At 35.2% G+C, this 23,240-nt stretch overlaps 1 protein-coding gene and 1 long non-coding RNA gene across 2 annotated transcripts in view; both read left to right on the forward strand.

Moving 5' to 3' along the window:
* The first annotated feature begins 461 nt into the window (after window positions 1–461).
* Window positions 462–13,069, forward strand: LOC106119515 (probable ATP-dependent RNA helicase DHX34). The gene is made up of 19 exons (XM_013314552.1): window positions 462–1,114; window positions 1,315–1,433; window positions 1,943–2,109; window positions 2,441–2,644; window positions 2,877–3,009; window positions 3,595–3,743; window positions 4,030–4,137; window positions 4,580–4,685; window positions 5,306–5,511; window positions 6,303–6,506; window positions 7,011–7,196; window positions 7,762–7,859; window positions 8,434–8,641; window positions 8,745–8,807; window positions 9,280–9,461; window positions 10,363–10,473; window positions 11,223–11,344; window positions 11,908–12,199; window positions 12,760–13,069. Exons 1-19 carry the CDS (start codon window positions 573–575, stop codon window positions 13,046–13,048), a joined length of 3,489 nt encoding a protein of 1,162 aa, XP_013170006.1. The 5' UTR covers window positions 462–572; the 3' UTR covers window positions 13,049–13,069.
* A 244-nt stretch (window positions 13,070–13,313) lies between these two features.
* Window positions 13,314–23,240, forward strand: part of LOC106119533 (uncharacterized) — a 98,968-nt gene continuing 89,041 nt past the window's right edge. The window contains exons 1-2 of the long non-coding RNA XR_001227964.1: window positions 13,314–13,828; window positions 16,165–16,232. This is a non-coding gene — a long non-coding RNA (uncharacterized LOC106119533). The remainder of the gene's footprint in view (window positions 13,829–16,164; window positions 16,233–23,240) is intronic.

The following is a 23,240-nucleotide window of genomic DNA, read 5'->3' on the forward strand; positions in this document are numbered from 1 at the left end:
TTTATTGACGTTAGAGGGCGCCAGTAATAAAAACTTTTTCTTGTATTATTGATTAAAGAATTTCTCTCTTTCGTTTATACGTTGGTGAAGGTTTATCGTTAATTTTAAAAGAAATAAAGTAAACCCTATTATAACGTTTGTCAAGGCTTTTACACATACAATCCTAGATTAAACTTCAAAAATAAATCAACAGGAGAATCAACATTCTTAACATCTATTGCAGATTCGTTTTAACTTGCAGATTACTACTGCTCTGCGCCCAAAATTATTAAAACTTAAAAGTCCACTTAGGACCATAGTATTCGTTAAAGGTATGATTGTAAATAACGCCAAATGTATTTATTTTTAAAAAGTACATAGGTATTTGGTAATTTATTTCGTGAAAGAATGAAACAACTTAGTTGATAATTTGTGGCAACATTAAAAACAACTGATTGTCAAATCAAATGTCAATGGTCAAACTGTCAAAGTTAAATCAAAAATGAAAACAAATAGTTAAATGAGGGAACACACATGATGTGTTATTAATAATAAATGTTTTGGGTTCTAATTTCTTACATGTTTCAATCACAATGAAACGAATATCAGAACATTCACCACGACAACCGAATAAGCGAAGGCGATCAAGCTCAGAGGACAGAGTGTTTCCAAACCAACAAAAATTACATAAATCTGTGAATCCTGGTGTATCCTCTTCAGGAGAGTTTGATTTCTTAGATTATAAGCGAGATATAAATAAAATATTTGCTTACAGTAGAGATACGAATACAGTAACGAATAATCTGGACGACTTTTGGGTTTTTATAAATAAGTACCAAGCTACTTTAAGGAAGGCTGGAAAACCTGTATTCTCCATAGAAAATGAAAATCGCACAATAAATGACTTAGGAATTTCATCAAATTTTTCAAAATTTGATTGCATTAATTTTAGCACCAATATAAAGTTTATGGACAGTGTTTGCGATGAAAGAGGTAAGAAGAAACTTACCAAAAGTATATTTGATGCTCTTTTAAATGTTGTGTCGATTTACTTGGATTTTAAGAATAAAGAGAAACTTGAGAAATTAAAGAAGTTAAGGCAAACACAAAGAGATTTACCAGTTGCAAAATATAGGTATGTTTTTACATATTCCTTGAATAAAATTTAATTATTATTGGTCAATAATTGATTGTTTAAAGACCTACTAATGTTTATCTGTACTCATTTCGATACAATAATAATAATCTCCAGTTCATTTCTAAGAATCCTTTTTTAGGTTGGAATAAATTCCATTAAATGTTCAGTTGTGTTACCATATTAAATAAATGTTTCAGAGAAGAAATACAAGCTGCGGTAAAAAATGAGAGAGTTATAATTGTTGCTGGCGACACTGGTTGTGGAAAATCAACTCAAGTTCCTCAATACTTACATGATGCTGGCTTTCAAAATATAGGTAACTTAATTTTCTTAAACTATGTTGACATTACTACATTTACTGACTTTCTTAAAAAAACTTTTTAATGACTTCCTTTTCTATTGTGACTGTGCTAAAATATTGAACATAGTGAAAACAGTGAATGGCATACCAAAAAATAACACACCAAGATGTTGAGAAATAATAGTGCTATGTATAATACAAAATATCTTTTTTTTAATTTGTTTTTGGAGTCATTATATACAAAAAAATCACCCTCTCCCTAACATTTAAAATCCAAAACTCATAAAATAATTCTAAATTCAAAGTTTATATCTTTACTAGTTGTTGCCTGCGACTCTGTCCACACTGAATTAAAAAAAAGTTCATTGATAGCATATGTATTCTTCCAGACTATGTTATATATATATATGCCTAATTTCATCGAGATCCATTAAGCTTTACTGGAGATACCTTCAAACATCCATCCATCTAAACAATCACATTTATAATATTAGTAAGATGACCTTGATTCTTATGTATTCCAGCATGTACTCAACCAAGAAGAATTGCTTGTGTATCATTATCAAAGCGAGTAGCCTTCGAAACTCTCACACAGTTTGAAAGCAAAGTAGGCTATCAAATAAGATTTGAAAAGAGCAAATCAGCGGATACTAAAATATGTTTTATTACTGAAGGATTACTGCTAAGACAAGTATTAATTTATTTACTTCATAATTTGCATCTTTATAAGTAGTTGTCCGGACGAAATAAAAAAAAACATAATTAGTAGCCTATGTGTTCTTCCAGATTATGTTTTATATGTCTTCCAAATTTTGTCGTGATCCATTCAGCCGTTCTGGACATATCTTCAAACAAACATCCATCCATCTAAATATGCCCATTTATAATATTAGTAAGATTTGGTTTAATTAATTATTGAATGAGAAAATTAAATACTTGTAATCAAATGTCAAAAAATTTGTTTTATTTCTTTTTTTTAATGTCATGCTTTTTATTAATAATTTTTTTATTATGTTTTTTAGATGTCATCTGAAAATCTACCGAACTACGATGTTATAATATTAGATGAGATTCACGAGAGACATTTGATGGGAGACTTTCTACTTGGCGTACTAAAGTGCCTTATACACACGCGTACTGACATAAAGTTAGTACTCATGTCGGCTACGATTAATATTAAGCTATTCGAAGATTATTTTGCCGCGGAATCTGCTGTTGTCATTCAAGTAAGTATTCAAATTAAAATAGATAAGCGAGAAACCTGTTTAAGCGATAGTCTCAACCTGCACATATCTGAAAAGAAATTCAAAGATATGTGTGAAGTGAACCCGCACTTGGCCAGCATGGTTGACTATGGCCTAGTCACCCCTAACTTATTGTAGGCTCCAATCCCTTCAGTAGGTACATGTAGTGAGCTGATGATGAATGAATTAATGTTATAATTATTTGATATTACAGGTACCAGGAAGATTATACCCAATTGATTTAAATTACAAACCTATCTATATAGAAGACAAACCAACTAGAGATGACAGGCTCGATCCACAGCCGTACGTTCAAATTATGCAATTAATCGACAGCAAATATCCAAGTTAGTGAATTTATTTATTTATAACAATTTTTTTAATACTATCACTATTAACAACAATTACTAAATTGATAGCCACTCATTATATTTTTTCAAGTTTTTTTATAATATCCTAAGAAAATTAAATTTGTTCCATGTAACGGAAAGCTTAGGAAATGCAATTTATAATTAATACTTATTAAGAATGTTTAAAGAAGTATTTATTTTCCCTAATATTTAACAGTTCTCTTACTTAACCTATATGTTCATTTTGTATAGTATATCATACATAAAACTTTATAAAAATATATGGTCACTCATTATAAAATAAATTTTAACTTAGTTTTTTGTTTTTCTTCAAAAAAGAAATCTTGCCACAATAAGGGTTAAGGAATAAAATTTATTTACAAATTGGCCATTGGGACCTAAAAGTCCTTGAGTGGCGGCCGCGGAAGGATCGACGCAGCGTAGGTAGGCCTCCCGCACGATGGTCCGATGACCTGGTCAAAGTTGCGGGAGTGCACTGGATGCGGGAGGCCTACGTCCGTCAGTGGACAAATTTAGGCTGATGATGATGTACTAATAGATGTGTGTACTGACCTTTTACAGGTGATGAAAGAGGTGATCTTTTAATATTCATGTCCGGTGTACAAGAAATCACATCAATATGCGATGCAGCTGAACAGTACGCAGAGAAAACTAAGAAATGGATTGTTTTACCTCTTCACAGCGGATTGTCACTTATTGAACAAGACAAAGTTAGTGCATATGTTAATGTTTCAATTATCAAATGATAGGATTCACTTTAAATCTTGAACTAAATAACTAGCTGTCGGCCTCATCTTCGTCCGCGGTGAAAAAAAAATATAGTAGTCTATGTGTTCTTCCAGACTATGTTCTTTATCTATGACAAATTTTAGTGGGATCTATGCAGCTGTTCTGGAGATACCTACAAACAAACAACCATCCATCTAAACATTCGCATTTATAATATTAGTAAGATTGTTTTAACATATAATTTTAACCTATTTTTTGTAATTTCAGGTATTTGATTATCCACCTGAAGGTGTAAGGAAATGTATCGTTTCAACCAATATAGCGGAAACATCCGTCACTATTGATGGAATTAGATTTGTTGTAGATTCAGGCAAGGTATACTAACTAGCAAAAATATTTTTATATCATAAGGTGGCAAACGAGCGAGCGCCCACCTGAAATCGCTGGAATAGCGAAGTGACCGTTGCCCATAGACATACGCAATTCTATATGCGTTGCCTACCTTTAATCGACGGAGGAGAGGATGCACAGAAAGAAAATATTCTCCCTTCCCATGCATCCTCTCATCCGGAAGTTCTACTTCCACTTCACATCTTTTCCTTATAAGAAAAAGGGTGGGAAGTTAATGAGGATTAAATTAGGCCTCCGGGGCGCACACTCATCAGACGAAACGCGGAATAGCTTCCACTTGACGTGTGTCTTCCGTGTGGGTCGTGGTATTTTACCGGGCGAGCCTGGACAATTCGTATGAAGATGTTAAAGCGGGCTCTACCACTGTTAACAATATTCCGACTTTTATTTTTTTTTTAACTTGCAGGTCAAAGAAATGAGCTATGATTCGTCAACAAAAATGCAAAGATTAAAAGAGTTTTGGATATCAAAAGCCAGTGCTGACCAAAGAAAAGGAAGAGCTGGACGGACTGGTAATTTTTTTTTTCTTTTCTTTCGAGCTTCTATAATGTTTAAGTCATAGAGCATTAGAGAAGCAAATCGCCGCCATCTTATTGTGCAAGCGAGTGGTACTTATACTCATTTATTCGTGAGTGAGCGAGACAGCTATTTTCTTTGTCTCTTAGCGCGTGTACGTTTTTGTAACTCATCTTGGGGGTTAGACAAAATGTATTCGCTTCGAAGCGATTCCATAGCGAACTTCAAAAATGTATGGAACTGACGCGTGACAATCACGTGACTTATCAAATGTTGTTGTTAGTTTTATACATTTTTTTACAACCCCGCTTGCCATTTAACTCACCACTTGACCTTGAACTACTAACGTTAATTGGTCTGGCTATAAGCCGTATTATTTTGTGTCTGATTTTCGCCATTTTGGCGCTGATAGTTGCGGTAGGTAGCGTTGATGAGGATTTAAACTAATATTACAGATTAACTGTCAGATATGTTAACTGGTATGTTCAAATGGGTACAATGAAAAGCTGTAAATCCCAAGCAATTATCCTTGTATATAATTCAGTATTCGGACTTGCAGTCAAGTCAACTTAACCTTTGAGCCGCCGATGTTATTTAAATGTTTAATTATTATCAGGCCCAGGTGTATGTTATCGTATATACTCAGAGCAACAGTACATAGATATGGAAGCGTTCAGTACTCCAGAAGTAAGTCGAGTACCATTGGCTTCATTGTTGCTACTGATGAGTTCGTTAGGTGTTAATGATGTACGTTGTTTCCCCTTCCTTGACACACCTCCTGAAGATGCTATTGAAAATGCGTTATTGGAACTTAAACAACATGTAAGTTTGACATTTCTGTTTGACACATTTGTATAACAATACTAGTTGTTATCCGCGACTTTGTCCGCGTGAAAAAAATAAATAATAGCCGATTGTCAGACCTATTGAATATGCATATAAACTTTCATATCGAACAAGTTTCGGAGGAGTGTGGTAACTAACATTTTGACACGAGAATTTTATATATAAACTAGCGGACCCGACAGACGTTGTCCTGTCTACACGTCTTTAATTTGAATAAATTAATATGAAGTTAATATTTGATGAAAATTGTGAATCTAAACCATTCCCAGATCCCCTTGAACACACACAAAAAATTTCATCAAAATCGGTCCAGTCGTTTGAGAGAAGTTCAGTGACATACACACTCACAGAAGAATTATATATATAAAGATAATAAATGGTTTTGCCAAAGATTCTAATAGTCTGTTCTTCCATATTATTCTTTAATTATGAAAATAAGCCGTAGTGATTTTTTTGTATGACCTAATTAGCCAGCGGATTTGATAAAATATATTGAACACAATTAATCTACTATACTAATATTATAAATAGGAATGATTTGATTGTTTGTTTGCATTTTATTGGTTCCGAAACTACTAAACCGATTCATAAAATTCTTTCACTGTAGGGAAGTTACACTATCGCCGGGTAAAATCGGCTATATTTATCACTACATTTTTAATTCCGCGTGAACGAAGTCGCGGGCTATATATACTGCATATATATTTTTATTAATCTTTGGAATAATCTATACAATTTATTCGAAAGTCCAAAAATGAAATTTACAGGCGGCATTATCATCAAATGAGAAATTAACTTCTCTGGGCAAAGCATTAGCTAATTTGCCAGTTGAAGTGGCACTCGCTAAAGCCCTTGTGATCGGCGGCGCGACCCTGCCCCCGCACAAGAGGGACTCCGCCCTCGCCCTCACTGCGGCCCTGGGAATAAGATCCATATTCACAACTAGAGCGCATAGGGATTTTGAATGTGAGGTGAATACTTTGAAATTTTTGCTAATTTTGTTTGAATGTTGTAAACTGAAATATGATTTAAATATTTATTTATTTATTTATTATATTTACAACATGGAAAACTTACAGCTATAATAATCTTATTAACCATAGACTAGACAACTGAGAGCCAATGACAAGTCTTCACTTATAACAATATTATATCTATAATGTGCAAACAAACAAATATCGCAACTATTAAACTATAGTAACAGATAACAATAGTAATAGATATTGCCTGTGTAATTCGCTTGAGGTCTTTTTATACAAACCTTAGCAGGAATCCCTGGAATAGGTTAAATATTTTTTACCACTTCAGCTGCAAACTTTTTTATACTGAAATTTGTCCAGACTAACCTGAACCCTGTAAAGTATGGTTTATCGAATAGATCCGAGGTCAACTTACACGGTCTTTTTTCAATTTTTATTTCGACCTATTTACTAAATTTATTTATTTATTTAAAATATAAATCACACAATCACTAGAATGCAAGAAAACCAGATGAATCAGACCATGGTGACCCTTTAACCCTTCTGTCGCTGTACTGCGCATGGCTAAGCGTGAAAGCGGAGGGCCGCGGAGGCCGCGACTGGTGTCGACGAAGAGGCATTGAAGAACAACGGTTCTATGAACTTACGAAATTAGCTGCGCAATTACGCGGTTTATTACAGGTTAGTAGTAACAGGGTTTGTTGCTGTTAAGTATAATATTTAAGCATATTTTTGTCTCAGTTTTTTAAAAGGTGAAGAAAAGGATGACTATATTTCAAATAATAGTAGGGCGACATGGGGCGACCGCTCAGGGAGCCGGGCATAAGGCGCCAGAGTCGTATAAAAGGGCGCCTCCGATACCCCCTAAGATACTCTAACTTTGTAAGATTTCCCTCACATCAAAAATAAGGGCGCCACGAAAATGTCGGCCAGGGCGCCTGTAATGCTAAAACCGGCTTTTTGTATCAACATTGTGGAACACCCTATCCTCAGCGGTATTTTCAAACAGTTACGACTTAGGGGCCTTCAAGAAAAGAGCGTACACCTTCCTTAAAAGCCGGCAACGCATCTGCGGTTCCTCTAGCGCTGCGGATGTCCAGGGGCGTCGGATTAAATAATATTAGGCGATTCGTTGCTCGTTTGCCCTCTTCTCCTATATATAAAAAAAAACAATGTAAACATTTATGTTACATAAATTGTAAATATTGTAAAACTGTGTGACTAATTAAATAATCTAATATTACAGGATAACAATTTAATGGAAACAGTAGAACCGGAATCAATGTCGTCAGCAGAGCGCGCGTTGAGACACGGACAGATGAAATACTTGAAAAATATAAGAAGGTTATTATATAAAATGTTAATATTACTAATATTATAAATGCGAATGTTTGGATGGATGGATGTTTCTTTGAAAGAATCTCCAGAACGGCTTAACGAATCCCAATGATTTTTTTTTAATATCACGCAGACGGAGTCGCGGGCGACAGCTAGTAATATTTTTTTTTATGTCATAAAAGGTGGCAAACGAGCGAGCGGCCACCTTAAATCGCAGAATAGCGAAGTGACCGTGGCCCATAGACATACGCAATTGCGTTGCGTTGCCTACCTTTAATCGACGGCGAGGATGCACAGAAAGAAAATGTTTTCCCTTTCCATGCATCCTCTCATCCGGAAAGTCCACTTCCACTTCTTATATGAAAATCTTATAAGAAAAAGGGTGGGAAGGGAAAGAGGACTAAATTAGGCCTCCGGGGCGCACACTCATCAGACTGTACTTGGAATTGTTCCACTTGATGTCTTCTGTGTGGTCGTGGTATTTCACCGAACGAGCCGGGACGATTCGTGCGGAGATGTTAAAGCTCGCTCTAACACTGTTAAAATATTATATTAATTATATTATAGCAATTAATTCCAGACAATACAAACAAAAGGCAGCAGAGGAATCTAAACGTAAGAAACGTCTCAAAGTGGATTCATGGGAGATCGTAGATGACAAAGCGGAAGATGACAATGTGTTAGACATACGTGACATTGAGTTCCGTATGACAAATGACGCACAACGAATCCGCGCTTTGATATCTGGATCCAGTGCATCAAGTGGACGGGATCTTATCATGTTGAAGGTTAAGTGTTTTTTTTTATTTCTTAATCGATTTATCTTGAATTCCATTGATTACAAGAGTGAAATGTGATTTTTTAATTCAAAATTTTCTTGTTTTATTTTAGATAGTATTGTGTAGAGCATTGTACCCGCAAGTGGCAATAGCAGATGAATTCAATCATTGCAAGGTAAGTCTCAGTTAAATTAGTAATTACTAGTTTTAGCCAGCGACTTTTCCACCGCGGAACTAAAAAAAGGGTCTTGACAGACAGACAGACGGACAACAAAATGATCCTATAAGGTTTCGGTTTTTTTCCTTTCGAGGTACGAAACCCTAAAAATAGTAAAATGGCAAATTTTTGTGTTCTTATCTGTGAAATCTTTTTTTAGATTATTGCTCGTTATATATTTCTGTATATTAATAAATTTTAGTATGTCTGTATGTCTGTCCACAAGGCCTTGTTTATTCCGGGAATAACTGGATCGATTTCGACAGTACTTTGACGAGAAAGTAGATGATCTCTGCAGGCATAAAGACGCCCTCAACTTCTTTTAAATCTGAACTGAAGAAGTCGAGGGCGACAGCTAGTATCTAAATTTATATATCATTTGTTTATACAAAGAACTGTATTTAAAAAAAAAAATATTTGTACCTCCCAGTCAGTGTCAGACCAACTTTACCATACATACAGCAAGCCGTTTGTCTTCCTGCATCCCACATCTTACTTCGGCAAGAATGGTAGGATACTGCAGCTAACTGAGGCAGATATACAGACAGACACGCCGCCAGGGTATAAGAGCAAGTTGGCATTGTCAGCAAGACATCAACTGTTGTGTTATCTGTGAGTTTCACTTTGATTTTGTTATCACTTTATTGACTTAACAAATTTTAATAGTGGTAGAGCGAGCTTTAACATCTTCGCACGAATTGTCCCGGCTCGTCCGGTGAAATACCACGACCATACAGAAAACAGGCGTACAGTCTGATGAGTGTGCGTCCCGGAGGCCTAATTTAGTCCTCTTTCCCTTCCCACCCTTTTTCTTATAAGGAAAGGATGGGAAGTGAAAGCGGACTTTCCGGATGAGAGGATGCATGGGAAGGGAAGATATTTTCGTTCTGTGCATCCTCTCCTCCGTCGATTAAAGGTAGGCAACGCATATGCAATTGCATATGCAGTGAAAATTACGCAATCAACAATTTCAGGTGGCCGCTCGCTCGTTTGCCACCTTATAATATTAAAAAAAAACATAGCTGTCGCCCGCGACACCGACTGCGTGCGAATAAAAAATAAACATATTAAGTAGCCTATGTGTTCTTCCAGACTATGTTCTATATGTGTGCCAAATTTCATCTAAATCCGTTGAGCCGTTCCGGAGATATCTTCAAACAAACATCCATCCATCTACGATAATTGAATGAACCAAACGATGTTTTATTGACATTCTTAATTAACCTTGGCTTTCTATTGAATTACTCGTATATAAATAATTTTTATAAGGAAAATACAAAAATAAATTACCACAAAATCACTTATAACTAATATTATAAATGCGAATGTTTGGATGAATAGATGTATGGATGTTCGAAGCTATCTCCAGAAAGGCGGCATGAATATCACTGAAATTTGTCATAGATGTAGAACATAGTCTGGTAGAACACATAGACTACTAATTATTTTTTTAAGTACACGCAGATGGAGTCACGTGACAGCTAGTTACTAATAAAATAGAATTTATATACAGATCACTACTGGAGACGACAAAACCTTACATAGTGAATTCAATGCGTATGCCGGCAGCGCAGACTTTGTTACTTCTCTCACATTCTATCGACACTAATTGTGGATTTACTAGGTAATATAAAACTGTTTCTATTTCTTGTGTTTAATATTTTGTGATACATTGCTAAGATCTTATTTAATTGCAAATATCTATAAAAGAAAATTTATTAATGTACTTCATTATCATCAGCTCACTATATGTAGCCAATGAGGGGCTCAAAGCCTACCCTAAGTTAGGGGTGATTAGGCCATAGTCAATGCTGACCCAGTACGGGTTAACTTTAAACATATCTTTGAATTTCTTCTCAGATATGTGCAGGTTGCATCACGATGTTTTCCTTCATCGTAAAATCGTCGTGGATAATTAAATATTCAATATTCGTATACTCTAGCAAAATAAATAGTTTTTTTAAATAAATTATTAGCAGATTTTTGTTAATTTACTAATATTTGTACCATTCCAAGTAAGTTCTATGCATGTGCTAGGTTACAATAATAGTCGAATAAAAGGATTCGAACCCCCGACCTCATGATCGGAAAGCCGTACAAATAACCATTAGGCTATTGATGCTTAATAATTTGAATTATAATTATTATATTAAGATTTATTTATTTAAATAAAACTCTTTAATCTGTTATTAATTGACTTACCGGTGGTTTCTGAGACTACGAACTCTCTATAAAACATCATCCACTTTGACAAAACAGAAATAACTATATATTTTAAACGGAGATTTTGACCTGAGAAACTCATGGTAAATAACAGATTTTATACCGCCATTTTACATCGGAAAAACTTGTTAAATTTTTTTCTTCATCAAGACTCGTATGCGATTCCTGGTTATTGCTTGAATTCCCGTATCCAGAGACTGGAATGAATCTGTTATTGAAAGCTGTAAAACTACGACGACGTTGGGATGCTCTTATTAATAGAAGATTATTAGGTAAGATATATACGTCAATTATTATTAGGGTTATTTAGTAATAAGTAATGACTAGCTGTCGCCCGCGACATCATGCGCGCGGAATTAAAAAGAAAAAAATTGTAGTCTATGTGTTCTTCCAGACTATATTCTACATCTATGGCAAATTTCATCGAGATCCGTTCAGCTGTTCTAGAGATACCTACTAACAAACATCCATCCATCCATCTCAATATTCGCATTTATAATATTAGTAAGAATTTTTTTGTAATCTTAGTCAGTTTCGAAAATATGTTTTTAGTGTAATTTGACAACAAGAAACTTGTTTCATCAACAATTTTTTTTTAATAAATATAAGGCTTAAATTATTCACACTTTCGTGAGACATTATACTAAACTGATATATAAACACGGCTAAACACTCACGTGTAATCGTCCGGTGGCGACACCGACTAGTTTCGAGCCCATCGGGGGCTCTTCATCAGGATGAGTGGTACTGATATTATTTCACGGACGCGGCCCGTCGCTCACTCGCGAGTTTAATATAAGGCTTGATTTTACAAAAAGATTTTCTACATTTCCAGATGCAAATCCAAATAAATCTGTAGAATCGGAGTTAGAGAAAACTAAAATATCATCAAAATGTTCGTACGGGGAACTACAGCATGATTTATCTTGCGATATAAGTTCGTATATGAACAGCGATGTATCATATACGATCAAACGACTTCTTCCCGGGGATTTAAAGGTCTTGTATTGTGGTGCTGATGAAGCTCATGCAACTATCGACCCTAATCCCTTCGAAGAAGGCTTCGAATGCCGCGCACACGAGAAAAAAGGTGGAGTTTATGTTACTGATAATGTGGTCTATAATTGGTAAGTATTCTATTTTTAAAAATGTTTTTTTTTTAACTTTGTGTTATGCCAATTCTTTTATATTTTCTACCATTTTAAAGGTTCCAAGTTTGACATAGTTCCCAGGCCATTGGGTATTATAATTTTCAGATTGGAGGCTCTTAACTTCTTGCGAACCGCTGCTTAGAACTCAATGTTATATTTGTTGCGATTTTGAGGGTGCAGGGCGAGGGCCAGTAGTGGCGTTAGGGTAGGACAAAGTGGGGCGGCCGCCCTGGGCGCCGGGCATTAAAGGGCACCTGTAGTGCCCCTAAGATACCCTATCTTTGGAAGATTTTCCAGCTGCGATAAACACTGCAATCTCGCCCAGGGCGACGGAAATGCTAAAACCGGCCCTGGGCAGGGCAATGCGCGGATGTCCTTGGGCCGCCAAGATATATGAAAAGACTAATAATTATTATGATTCTTGTAGAATATAAAAAAAAATCTTTGTGGTTTTTCCCTTGTCAAAATATATCTCTGTTTTTATTAATAAAACTGTTTATATGTTATTGAATTTATTATATATTCGATATTTTCAGCGTGATCGATACAGATTGGAGTTACAACATGTATCAAGAAATATACGGAATTCCTTGGACTTGTCCTGATTGTGATATATCTGCATGTTTGTCACCTTTGGAACGGTTACAGCATAAGCAGTTCATGTGTTCCTCAAGAACGGAAGAGAAGAAAACCGATGTCAAAACAGCGCCACGCGAAAATAAACCTAATGCTAAAGAGTATAAATGCGAAAATTGTAATGAAACATTATATATGACGCCTGTTGAAATATTAAAACATAGAAAGACATGTAAAAGTAAAACTTAAAAATCAGTGTTTTATTTAGAATAAGCTGTCGCCCGCGGCTAAGTCCGCGCGGAATTAAAAAAAAACATAATTAGTAGCCTATGTGTTCTACCAGACTATGTTCTACATCTGTGCCAAATTTCATCGATATCCATGTAGCCGTTCTGGATATATCTTCTAACAAACATCTATCCATCCATCTAAACATCCATATCTATATTATTAAATTATTAGATTTAAGACTATTCATTAGATTCTTTGCTAATTAATAATGAAATAAATCTATTATTAAAAACATCAATAATATTTTTTTTCCGCGAAAAAGAAATATTAAAAATCAGTACAATATCGCTGAATAATACAGAATCTTAGGCAATTTATTTCCTAACGTAATATTACGAAGAAATCGAATAACGCTTCCGAACGATCGCCGAGTCACGAGTGTCCGTGCTTTTGCGGTAATAAAATTAAAAAGGTAAAAATAAGCGCGCGAAAACATTACCAAGATGGCGTGAACGATATGTAAGTGTGCAATGTTTCAACTGATTATCTTTTGCTAGTTAATTTTGTGTATTTTTTTATAAAGTAATAGTACATATAAATATTGCAAGTAAAGCGTGAAACGGAAAATTTAACAAAATTTAAAAAAGTTGTTGGTGGGTATCATTTAAAAATATATGACAGTTTGTATTGACGGATCACAGTTTTATTACTAATTTTAATACCGTCGTTGAAAAGTTTTACCGCCATTAGTGTTTTTGTGTTTGCTTTGTGAGTGATAAATATTGAAAAATAATACTCGTAAGTATTTCTTAATCATCTTATTAATATTATATATGCGTATGTTCAGATGGTTGGATATTTGTTTGAATGTATCTGCAGAACGGCCGTATGGATCTTGCTGAAATTTGACATAGATGTAGAACATATTCTGTAAGAACACATAGGCTACTAGTTAAGTTTCTTTTACAATTCAGGGCCGACGGAGTCGCGGGCGATAGTTAGTTTAGATATAATTTTAACGCTTGAAATATTGTATTCGTATTTTTTGTCGAATAGGTGGCTAAGTTAGCAGGAAAACAATTACCATATTTAAATGTTGTCAAAGACGAAAAACCTGAACTTATCAAGAGTTATCTAGTTTCATAATACGCATACGCATTTAAATTTGTTGTTAATAAGGGTACGCATACACTAGCTATGCTATACTTAGGGTATGGTCACACTTGCTGTAGTTAGGACGCGTACACACTGCAGGCAAAGTGCATAGGAACGCACACACTAGCTACAGTGTAGTTAGGACGCGCACACACTGTCTGCGTCGTGACCCGCCCGCCGGCTGGTCGCTGATGGCCCCTGATGGCCGGCCGATTGCGATGCCCTTTTTAATTCGCACAATAACGCACCGTGCGTTCAAAGCGATCACACGGCGGGAGTTTTTAATAATGGAAGTTCGTTACAAAATATATCGTAAATTTTTAGAAGACTCTAATACAAAGTCAAAACTAGCAGAAAATTTTACTTCTATTTATATTATAAATGCGAAAGTTTGGATGGATGGATGAATAGATGTTCGTTACAAAGTATCTCCATAATGGCTAAACGGATCTTGACCGTTAAACTAAATTAATACTAATTTTGGATCACTACTCCTAGAATCTAGAATAAAGTAACGTACATAACTATTTACAACACTACAATTAGAATTATGTAAGCCAGTCATAAAGCAAAATAAAAAAAATAAATGTCAAACAAATCCTCGTCGTTTTTCTATATCCTTGCCTGATGTGAAAGAATGAAGCAGTGTATTTGGGGCTAAGCTCTCGTCCGGCAGTCGTCGTGAGGCGCGCGCCACGCCCCCTGCCGGCCTGACATTACATCGGCTAGTGCCATTCCGCACGGACCTCAGACCGCTCTTAACATACTAATAAACCTGTACCAGCCTTAAGATCTTGTAATTTGATCTTTATTACTACTTGAGACAATCAGAAGGGGAATGGAGAGAGCGAAAGAAGATAAAATAATGTCCAGTTACTTTTTTGTTACGTTAGATGAATGTAAAGTAAAATGAAAAAAATATCTACTAGAAATACTTTTACAAAGTAAAAGTAAATATTATTTATGCTATCTTGTGAAATTATGTCTAGACCTTTTTTCTCTATTAATTTGCATCCTTCTATTTTTAAAGTATAATATAATTAAAGTATCAAATTCTCAAGATGAGCTAATATAGAAAACGGTGTGTCGGAGGCCTAATTTTAGTTTCCTTTTCCTTCCCTCCTTTTTCTTATAGGAAATGGATGGGAAAGAGAAATTGATTTGATGGAGGAAGAGACGGATAGGAAAAGAGAAATATCCTCTGTCTGTGCGTCCCTTACTCCATCGATTAAAGGTAAGCAAGGTATCTGCACGGATATCTAGGGGCAGCTTCGCTCGTTTCCAGCTTTATAATGTAAAAAAAAGATACTGACGAATTGAGAACCTCCTCCTTTTTGAAGTCGGTTAAAAAAAGGATTCGAACCCGGTATAGTGCAGTGTTACAGCAATCTGATTGTACAATCACTGTCCTCGTGTAAACATCGGCACGTTTTAAATTGCATCGCATCGTGATCGTCTCTGAACTAATTTACGGGAATTTTAATTGCAGTTTGATTTGAACAGAGATCTTTTAAGATATCGCGTACAATATTTCCACTTAAAGTTATACTAATAGAATATTTAATTACAATTAATTAATTTAAAAGGTAGTTCTGTATGATGGTACGCATTGAATAAATAGCTGTCCGCAACTTTGTCCGTGCGGAATTAATAAAGCTTAATTAGTAGCCTATGTGTTCTTCCAAGCTATGTTCTACATCTATGCCAAATTTCGGCGAGATCCATACAGCTGTTCTGGAGATTTCTAACAAATATTCATTCATCCAAACATTCACATTTATAATATTAATCCATCTTGGGTAAGAAGGGAATGTAGCAGTCAGTTGTCATTCCAGATATATATATCTAATAAGATAATCATAATTAAACTCATATAACAGATTTCTGGTTAAATTTAACACATCATTGAAGCTCTCTTAATTCTCCTGTCATAGTCCTGTTTGATTCTACGATATAATTTCATTAAACCTCACAAACAGGTGCCGTGCGCTTCCTGCATGCTGACGGGATGACAACTTACAATCGACCTATCCGCACAACACTTAAGGTAAATACAGCTTTGTTCACTTAGCTTAAGACTTAGTTACGAGCAATGAAATTTCTGCAAACCGTAGACGGAGGTCAGGAGTTAACTACGATCCTACGAGAAGCCAAAGCACGATTTTGTTGATTTTGATAGCTGGCATTAGATGTTTTACCGTTTAAACCGCTCCCTACTTATTTAGAGATTTGACAAGTTTGTTAAATATCTGAAAGTACAGTTTACTTATTTGTGATATGAACTTCATAAAACTGAATGCAGAATGTTATATTTGGTCGCGTTAGCCTCAGAAATAACCAATCGGATTTAACACGTTTCATGCCGCTTCCATTTTTACGTGTTAAACTCTTGGCGCTGCACCAGTTTTTGGGTTTGACGGTCCCATTATTAAAGATAGCTACTTAGCAATATAGTAGATTAGATTTTTAGGATCTAAACAAGAAAAAAATAAAAACAAAAGAACGAAGAATGTGAACACAGTTTATAAATAAATGAGCAATTTCGTTTCACTTCTTTTGACGTCGTTCAGTGAACAAGGACGCGGAGTTCCGGCGTCCAGTGCGAGGTCAGCAAACATCTAATGGCGGATAATTGCACTAATTACGGCTCAGTGTTGCCACATGTGTTACGAAAACCTGTCACTCAATACAGACTATATTTAAGTACAATGCTATTATAGTTTTCGTAATTAGATCGGAATAAATTGCCTATATCTTAGGAAGTTGAAAAATAGCGATTTTATTATATCTCATTGTTCGATTGACTGACAATTTGCACACCTTTGCCTGATTGCGGGCGATTAACATGGAATTATTTGATGCAAACTAATAGTCTACAGTGTACTTACTACAATCTCCAAAGATAATAAAATATTTTAATCCATCTCTTAAGGGATATTATACTATCTCGTCCTTTAATAGGGGTCTTTTAACACATTTTATGCCACTTTGAAACTTACATATTACAATCCCAGGGTGAGTCGGTGGCTAAAAAAAACTATTATAAGGTTAGCAACACAGGTTTCAAAACAATTGTTAGAATGTTGTCTGTTCCGTCCCCCTCGCTCACGCCTTACTCCACATCTGATCAGAGTAAATTACGCGTCTTACATAATACTATTGAAAGTATCCTTTGAATTAGTAGTCATTAATCGTAAGGAACGACTTATCTGTTCATTGTTCGGCTTCTCCCGGCGATAGGACCTGTATCCGCGGCCCGGCGATAGCGTTAGACACCTACACTGTTTATAGGGCAGAGGCACGCAACAACCTTCCCCGTATTGATAACAATTTATCTATTCGGAAAAAGATATCGATTAAGGAATATCGATTTTTAGTTGAAAATATGTAATCGATATTTTGTGTTCTTATTTTAAACATTTAATGTATCATCACAAATAAGGTTTTAATCCCGAAATGTAATTTGTTTCACGGTGCAGCTAAAAAAATAAACTGGCTCTGTAATAGGGAATAATCTAAAAGTAAAAATCTATTTGTATTCGTAATTGAGTATGGTTCCCGCGCAATTGCACAGATAATGCAACAACAGAGCGTAGTGGCGTGGCGCTGGCGTAGTGAGTCGCGATTTGTCGCTATCCGATGCTATCGCGTCACGTAATGTGACCACTGCCGTGCGTGTCGTGGTTGCCGTGGATGTTACAAAGTTAGTGCTACACCGAGTTTAGAGGCATTTTTTTTAACTAAGGTATCAAAATGACAGTAGTAGTGAACATTTCAGTTATTTTCTATCGATTATAATGCTACTTATAATACGTACATCTGTAGTTATTAAAATATTATAAACAGTTATGATTTGTCAGTGTTCTGAAACTTAGAAGGCTTAAAAGGAAATAGGTTGACTACACCGAAAAGGATAAAAAAGTAGTGTATTAAAAAGTCACATTGGGATACCGAAGTGAAGAAAAATGATGAATAGAAAAACAACTAAAAAGATCTATTATTTTATACAGTTCTTCTATACTCGTTAATTTAATAATGCTGCTCTCGGTGTATTCTTGTCTTAATGAGTGTTGGGTGTAGGAACTGATAGTCGCGAGGCGCGTTCGTGAGCGATGGCCGGCAGATAGCGCTGCTTTGTTCGCTTGTAAAACTCGAAAATTAACATCATTTGCCAACGCCCGATCGCGACTCGATACCACCAACGCGGTGCAATACAACACCTACAATATACATACAAATATACGATGTATATACTATGCAAAGGGATTTTGGAAACGCTAATATCTTAACGAAGGATAAGACTAAGAACTCGCTCAATTTTGTACGAAAACGGTAAATTAATTGACACGCAAAAAGTTCAAATTAATCTTGACCTAACATTATCCTGATTCTCAGAGTCTTTAAGTAAACATTGAGTAAGTCACTAAGCATAATATGAGAAATCTACAGCGACTGTTTAAGCTCCCATTCAATTTTGAATGCTGCAGTTAGTCATTAAAAAGTACATATACCTTCTTATTATCATCTTGACGTAAAATAATTTAACCATATATAAGAATTTGTGTTTTTTTTTCGTTATATTATAAGCAAAGTAATTTTGAGGTAATCGGAGAAAGGAAGCATTGTATGAATCTTAAAATGTAATGCAATTATACATTTACAATGTTCATTGAACAATAATGCCCTTTGTACGAAGATAATGCGAGATATGACAACGTTTGACGTTCGGACCACCGTAGTGGACAACCACCTTTATATTATAGACTATATAAATGCAAGCGAATTACAATTCTAATACAATTAAAATACAGATCATTTTCCTTATTTTAATTAAGTTTAATCATCTGTTAAACTTGATAAAAGAAAACTGGCGCTACGAATGAAGATAATAGAGAAATTTCACGCTATTTTGCATATTGTTAATTCAAGCTTCTAAGATACACGAAACTTTTGTGAGTAAATCCTTTATTTTGCTTTATTTTTTTTAACTCAAATTTATATAGATAAAGAAAAAAGTTTTTATTTTATTTCCACCCAGCGGTCTTTCAAAGTTTACTTAAAAAAAATAAGTTAACTAAGGTAAATAAGTAGACTATATTATAAGTTATTCGTCTCATATTAAAAGTGATTTGGGTACCAGGGCGCCATAACTTAGTTTAAAATAAAATAAACAAGCACACATATACGTAGCGGATATTAAGTGATTTAAAACAATCATACGTAATTGAGGCGAACCGTGCGTGAGCGGGACGCCCGTCTTTACTTTGTAAGCTAAGTTGAAGTTAAGTTAGACGCTAACTTGATACTATTAAATCAATTGTAAGTGTACGAAATTATCTCATCCGTTGAATTTCGCTGTCGTTCACCTCGACATATCAAATTAAATCGAAATTGTAATTGGCAGCCTATTGTAACGCTTTTTGCGTGATTTTCTTACCCTTTACTCATCTTCAGAAGTGAAATAAAAATAGATTTCCACAATTTTTTCGTTGAAAAATGCTATAAAATAAAAACACTATTGAGTTTTTATTGATTTATTAATAGCAGTCGCCCGCGACTCCATCCGACGGGAAAAACTTGATAAGTAGCCTATGTGTTCTTCTAGACTATGTTCTACATCTGTACCAAAATTCATCAAAATCCAATGAACCGTTCCGTAGATACATTCTAAAAAACATCCTGGATGGATCCATCTACTGAATATTCACATTTATAATATTAGTAAGATGTTACTTTGTGGCATAATAATTTGCCTGAAAGTTCTGTATTCAAAATTTTGGTACGTACCTAGATTTCAAAATACCAAATCAGATTGCACTATAGTTTCTTAAGTCTTTGCCGTCTTATAATGTCATTAGTACACGATTGTATTAATTCATCACGAAGATAGTTCTGTTTAAATTAACCAGAATCCTTCGTATCGGTTACAAAAAGACCGACATTAAGGTTTCAATGTATCGATCAGTAACTCCATGGGAAAGTATCGCGGTTTGCAATTCGGTCGGACTAATTGTGCCCGTCAGAAGTGGGGGAGGTCTTTGTAAACAGCCGCCGGGCAATTTGCGTATTGAATATTACCGCGATTTCGGCACCATTCGCAACCGGTACGGACGATTTAACTGCCCCCCACAAGCTCATTACAAAGTATGTAATGAGCCTAAAGTGGTGAACTGATTCTTTTAAAAAACTACAGTCAGTCTTTCAATGAGTAAAGTTAACATAGTACTTATTGCTGCGTACAGAACATTTTATCTAGTTGTGTTAAAACTAGACAAGTATTTTTTTCAAAGACAAATAAATGTGGATTTCCGTTCCTCTTAATGTAGACTTCATACAATTTGTGGTCGATTCTGCAATTTGTTATCTAGCGGTTCGCGCACGCGCTGCTCTGTTTTTTACTCAAAGAAAAAAAGGATCGTTTTTTATTGGTAATCATCGGTTGTGGGTCCTAAAATATGTTGGGTCGTAAAGTAGCAGAGCCATATGCCACGCTAGAGAAAATTGTAGGGCTCTAAATGGAGGAAATTGTTATGTAGGTAGACTATGCTTATAGGATAATGAAGGACACGCAAGTCGTTCCTAATTACGTGTGGCACGGTCCTTAGGTCACGACCCATCATAATACGATACATACACAAAACAGCTGCTGAGACTATGAATTCGAAGTTAGGCCTATAAGTCTAGGTCTTAAGTACCAGAAATATAAAATGAATCTTAAAATAAGTCCCGAGACAAAATGTGTTCTAATTATCATATTGTCTCTTACCGATGTAACTGAAACTGATGATTTTTTCATAATTTTATGAATAAAAAATCATGGTATTCTCTTAAAACCTTAACCAACCTTACAATGAAATTGTGTTCTTAATCGTTCCAAAATAATTGGCCACGTCCCTCTCTCCTCAATCCCTCGTACCAAGACGATATAAATCATTCAACTAATTAGATATATCAAGGTCCCTTTGACGTTTCTGACCGTCCGTGTAATGACGACGGTTTTTCTAGCAAAACTAATTCACCAATTATAACCATCGACTGACTAAGATTAATCGGTGTTTTTGAGGAAAGGACTGTCGTATATACGATACTTGTTTTGTATTTTGAATTCTAATTGTTTTGTTTTTCTTCCTTATATCAAGGACCTTTTCAATCAACCTTTAGAAACTAGCAGTTTTTATCGTATAGCTGTTAAACAGAAACTTAATTAGTATGTGTTCTTCTAGACTATGTTCTACATCCATGCCAAATATCAACGAGATCCGTTGAGACGTTCTGGAGATTTGTTTTTATAATAGAAGGGGGCAAACGAGCAGCGGGAACACCGAGGTGTTCAACGACGCCCATGGACATCAGCAATACCAGAGGAACCGCAGATGCGTTGCCGGCCTTTTAGGTGGTGATAAGCTCGCTTCTTGAAGGACCCTAAGTGGTAGCGGTTTGGAAATACCGCCGAGGACAGACCATTCCACAACGCTGCTGTGCGAGGCAGGAAGTTTCGCGCAAACCGCATGGTTGTGGATTGCCAGCCATCGAGATTCCTTCTAACAAACATCCATCGATCCATCTTAACAATTCGCATGTATTAGTAAGATTTGTTCTATCTATATTATGTATGTGATAGCTGTTTGGAAAGTATTAGCTTGAAAAAAAAAACATGAAGTTACTTTAGCTGTAGCTGGCAACATACAATCTTGTTAAAGACAGCCATAAACCACAACATTTAATATAGAAGCATTTGAATTTCGGTACCGCCTATTACCTTTGACAGATTAAAAAAAATTAATACGACTTGTAACTGGCAACAAAGGAATTCTGCCTCGTATTTCAAAACGGTCTCGTTATCAGCGCAAGCGCATCGCACGTACGTTGTATCGGCCAATCGCAAGCGAGGGCGGGAACTGAACGTTGCGCTTTGAAAAAAGTACATTCGTCGATCGTTTCCCGCGATATTTTCGCGTTAGGTGTGGACTTGTCATTAGATCTTATCCGTATAATTACATATTAAATACAAATTTATAATCGAATAATGTATTAAATTTAAACCATATAGAAAATAAAACCCTATAGGGAATAAGTATAGGGTTTTGTTTCCTTTGAGAGATGATAATTATTTCTATCTCTTATAAGCTTCTCCTCATTTAGAGAAAATGGACTAAAATTAACTTAAATTCTATTTTTAACAACGGAAAATTAATATATGTTATTTATATGTATTACGTATAATATTATGTATTTATTATGTAAAATATCAAATCGTAAACATTACTTATATCTTAATTAACATCTAATTACCAACAAGCAGCATCAATAATACTATACAATTTTTTATCTGGTAACACTAAATGTTGTTAATTATCTGTGGCCCAAAAGAAACATTAGTTAAGGCATTGACACCGACGATGCCCTTGGCATTAATCTTGGAAACTTCCTTATGTACTAATGTACTTATGAACACTTTAAGCATCAATCAAAACGTCGGAGCGACTTAATGACACAGTTGCGCGTGACGTTCAGTGTTGCCACAACACTAATGCCAAACATTTATTTCTTTTTTTAAACCTTTTATCTTCGTTAGTTTCATATATATCATGATAGTTCGTAGTCAGTCATTATTACGTCATTTCGTGTCGGTTTTGTTAGACAGACGAAAATTATAATATAAATAAACTTCTATATAAGTGCACACGATAGAAAAATATACGTAAATCATATTATTTTATTCAAATACGAGTACAAGAAGCAATTGTAATACTCAGAAAAGAAAAATAATTTCTTAGTAGTTGTTTTATTATAAGTGAGCAAGCATCTGAATTCGCTGAAATAGCGAAGCGACCGCTGCCCATAGTCATCCGCAATTGTAGATGCGTTGCCTACCTTTAATCTACAGAGGAGTGGATGCAATGAAAGTGATTATTTCCCATTCTTTTTCATCCCTTTTTTCCGTCAAATCCACTCTCCTTTCCATCCTTTTATTAGAACCAAGTTAAAACCTCCGGCACAGCACTGGTTAGACAAAACGCGAAATTTCCACTTGACGCTTGTCTTCTGTGAGGTC

Source organism: Papilio xuthus, unplaced genomic scaffold, assembly GCF_000836235.2.
Source record: "Papilio xuthus unplaced genomic scaffold, Pxut_1.1 DF827461.1, whole genome shotgun sequence".
Lineage (NCBI taxonomy): Eukaryota > Metazoa > Arthropoda > Insecta > Lepidoptera > Papilionidae > Papilio > Papilio xuthus.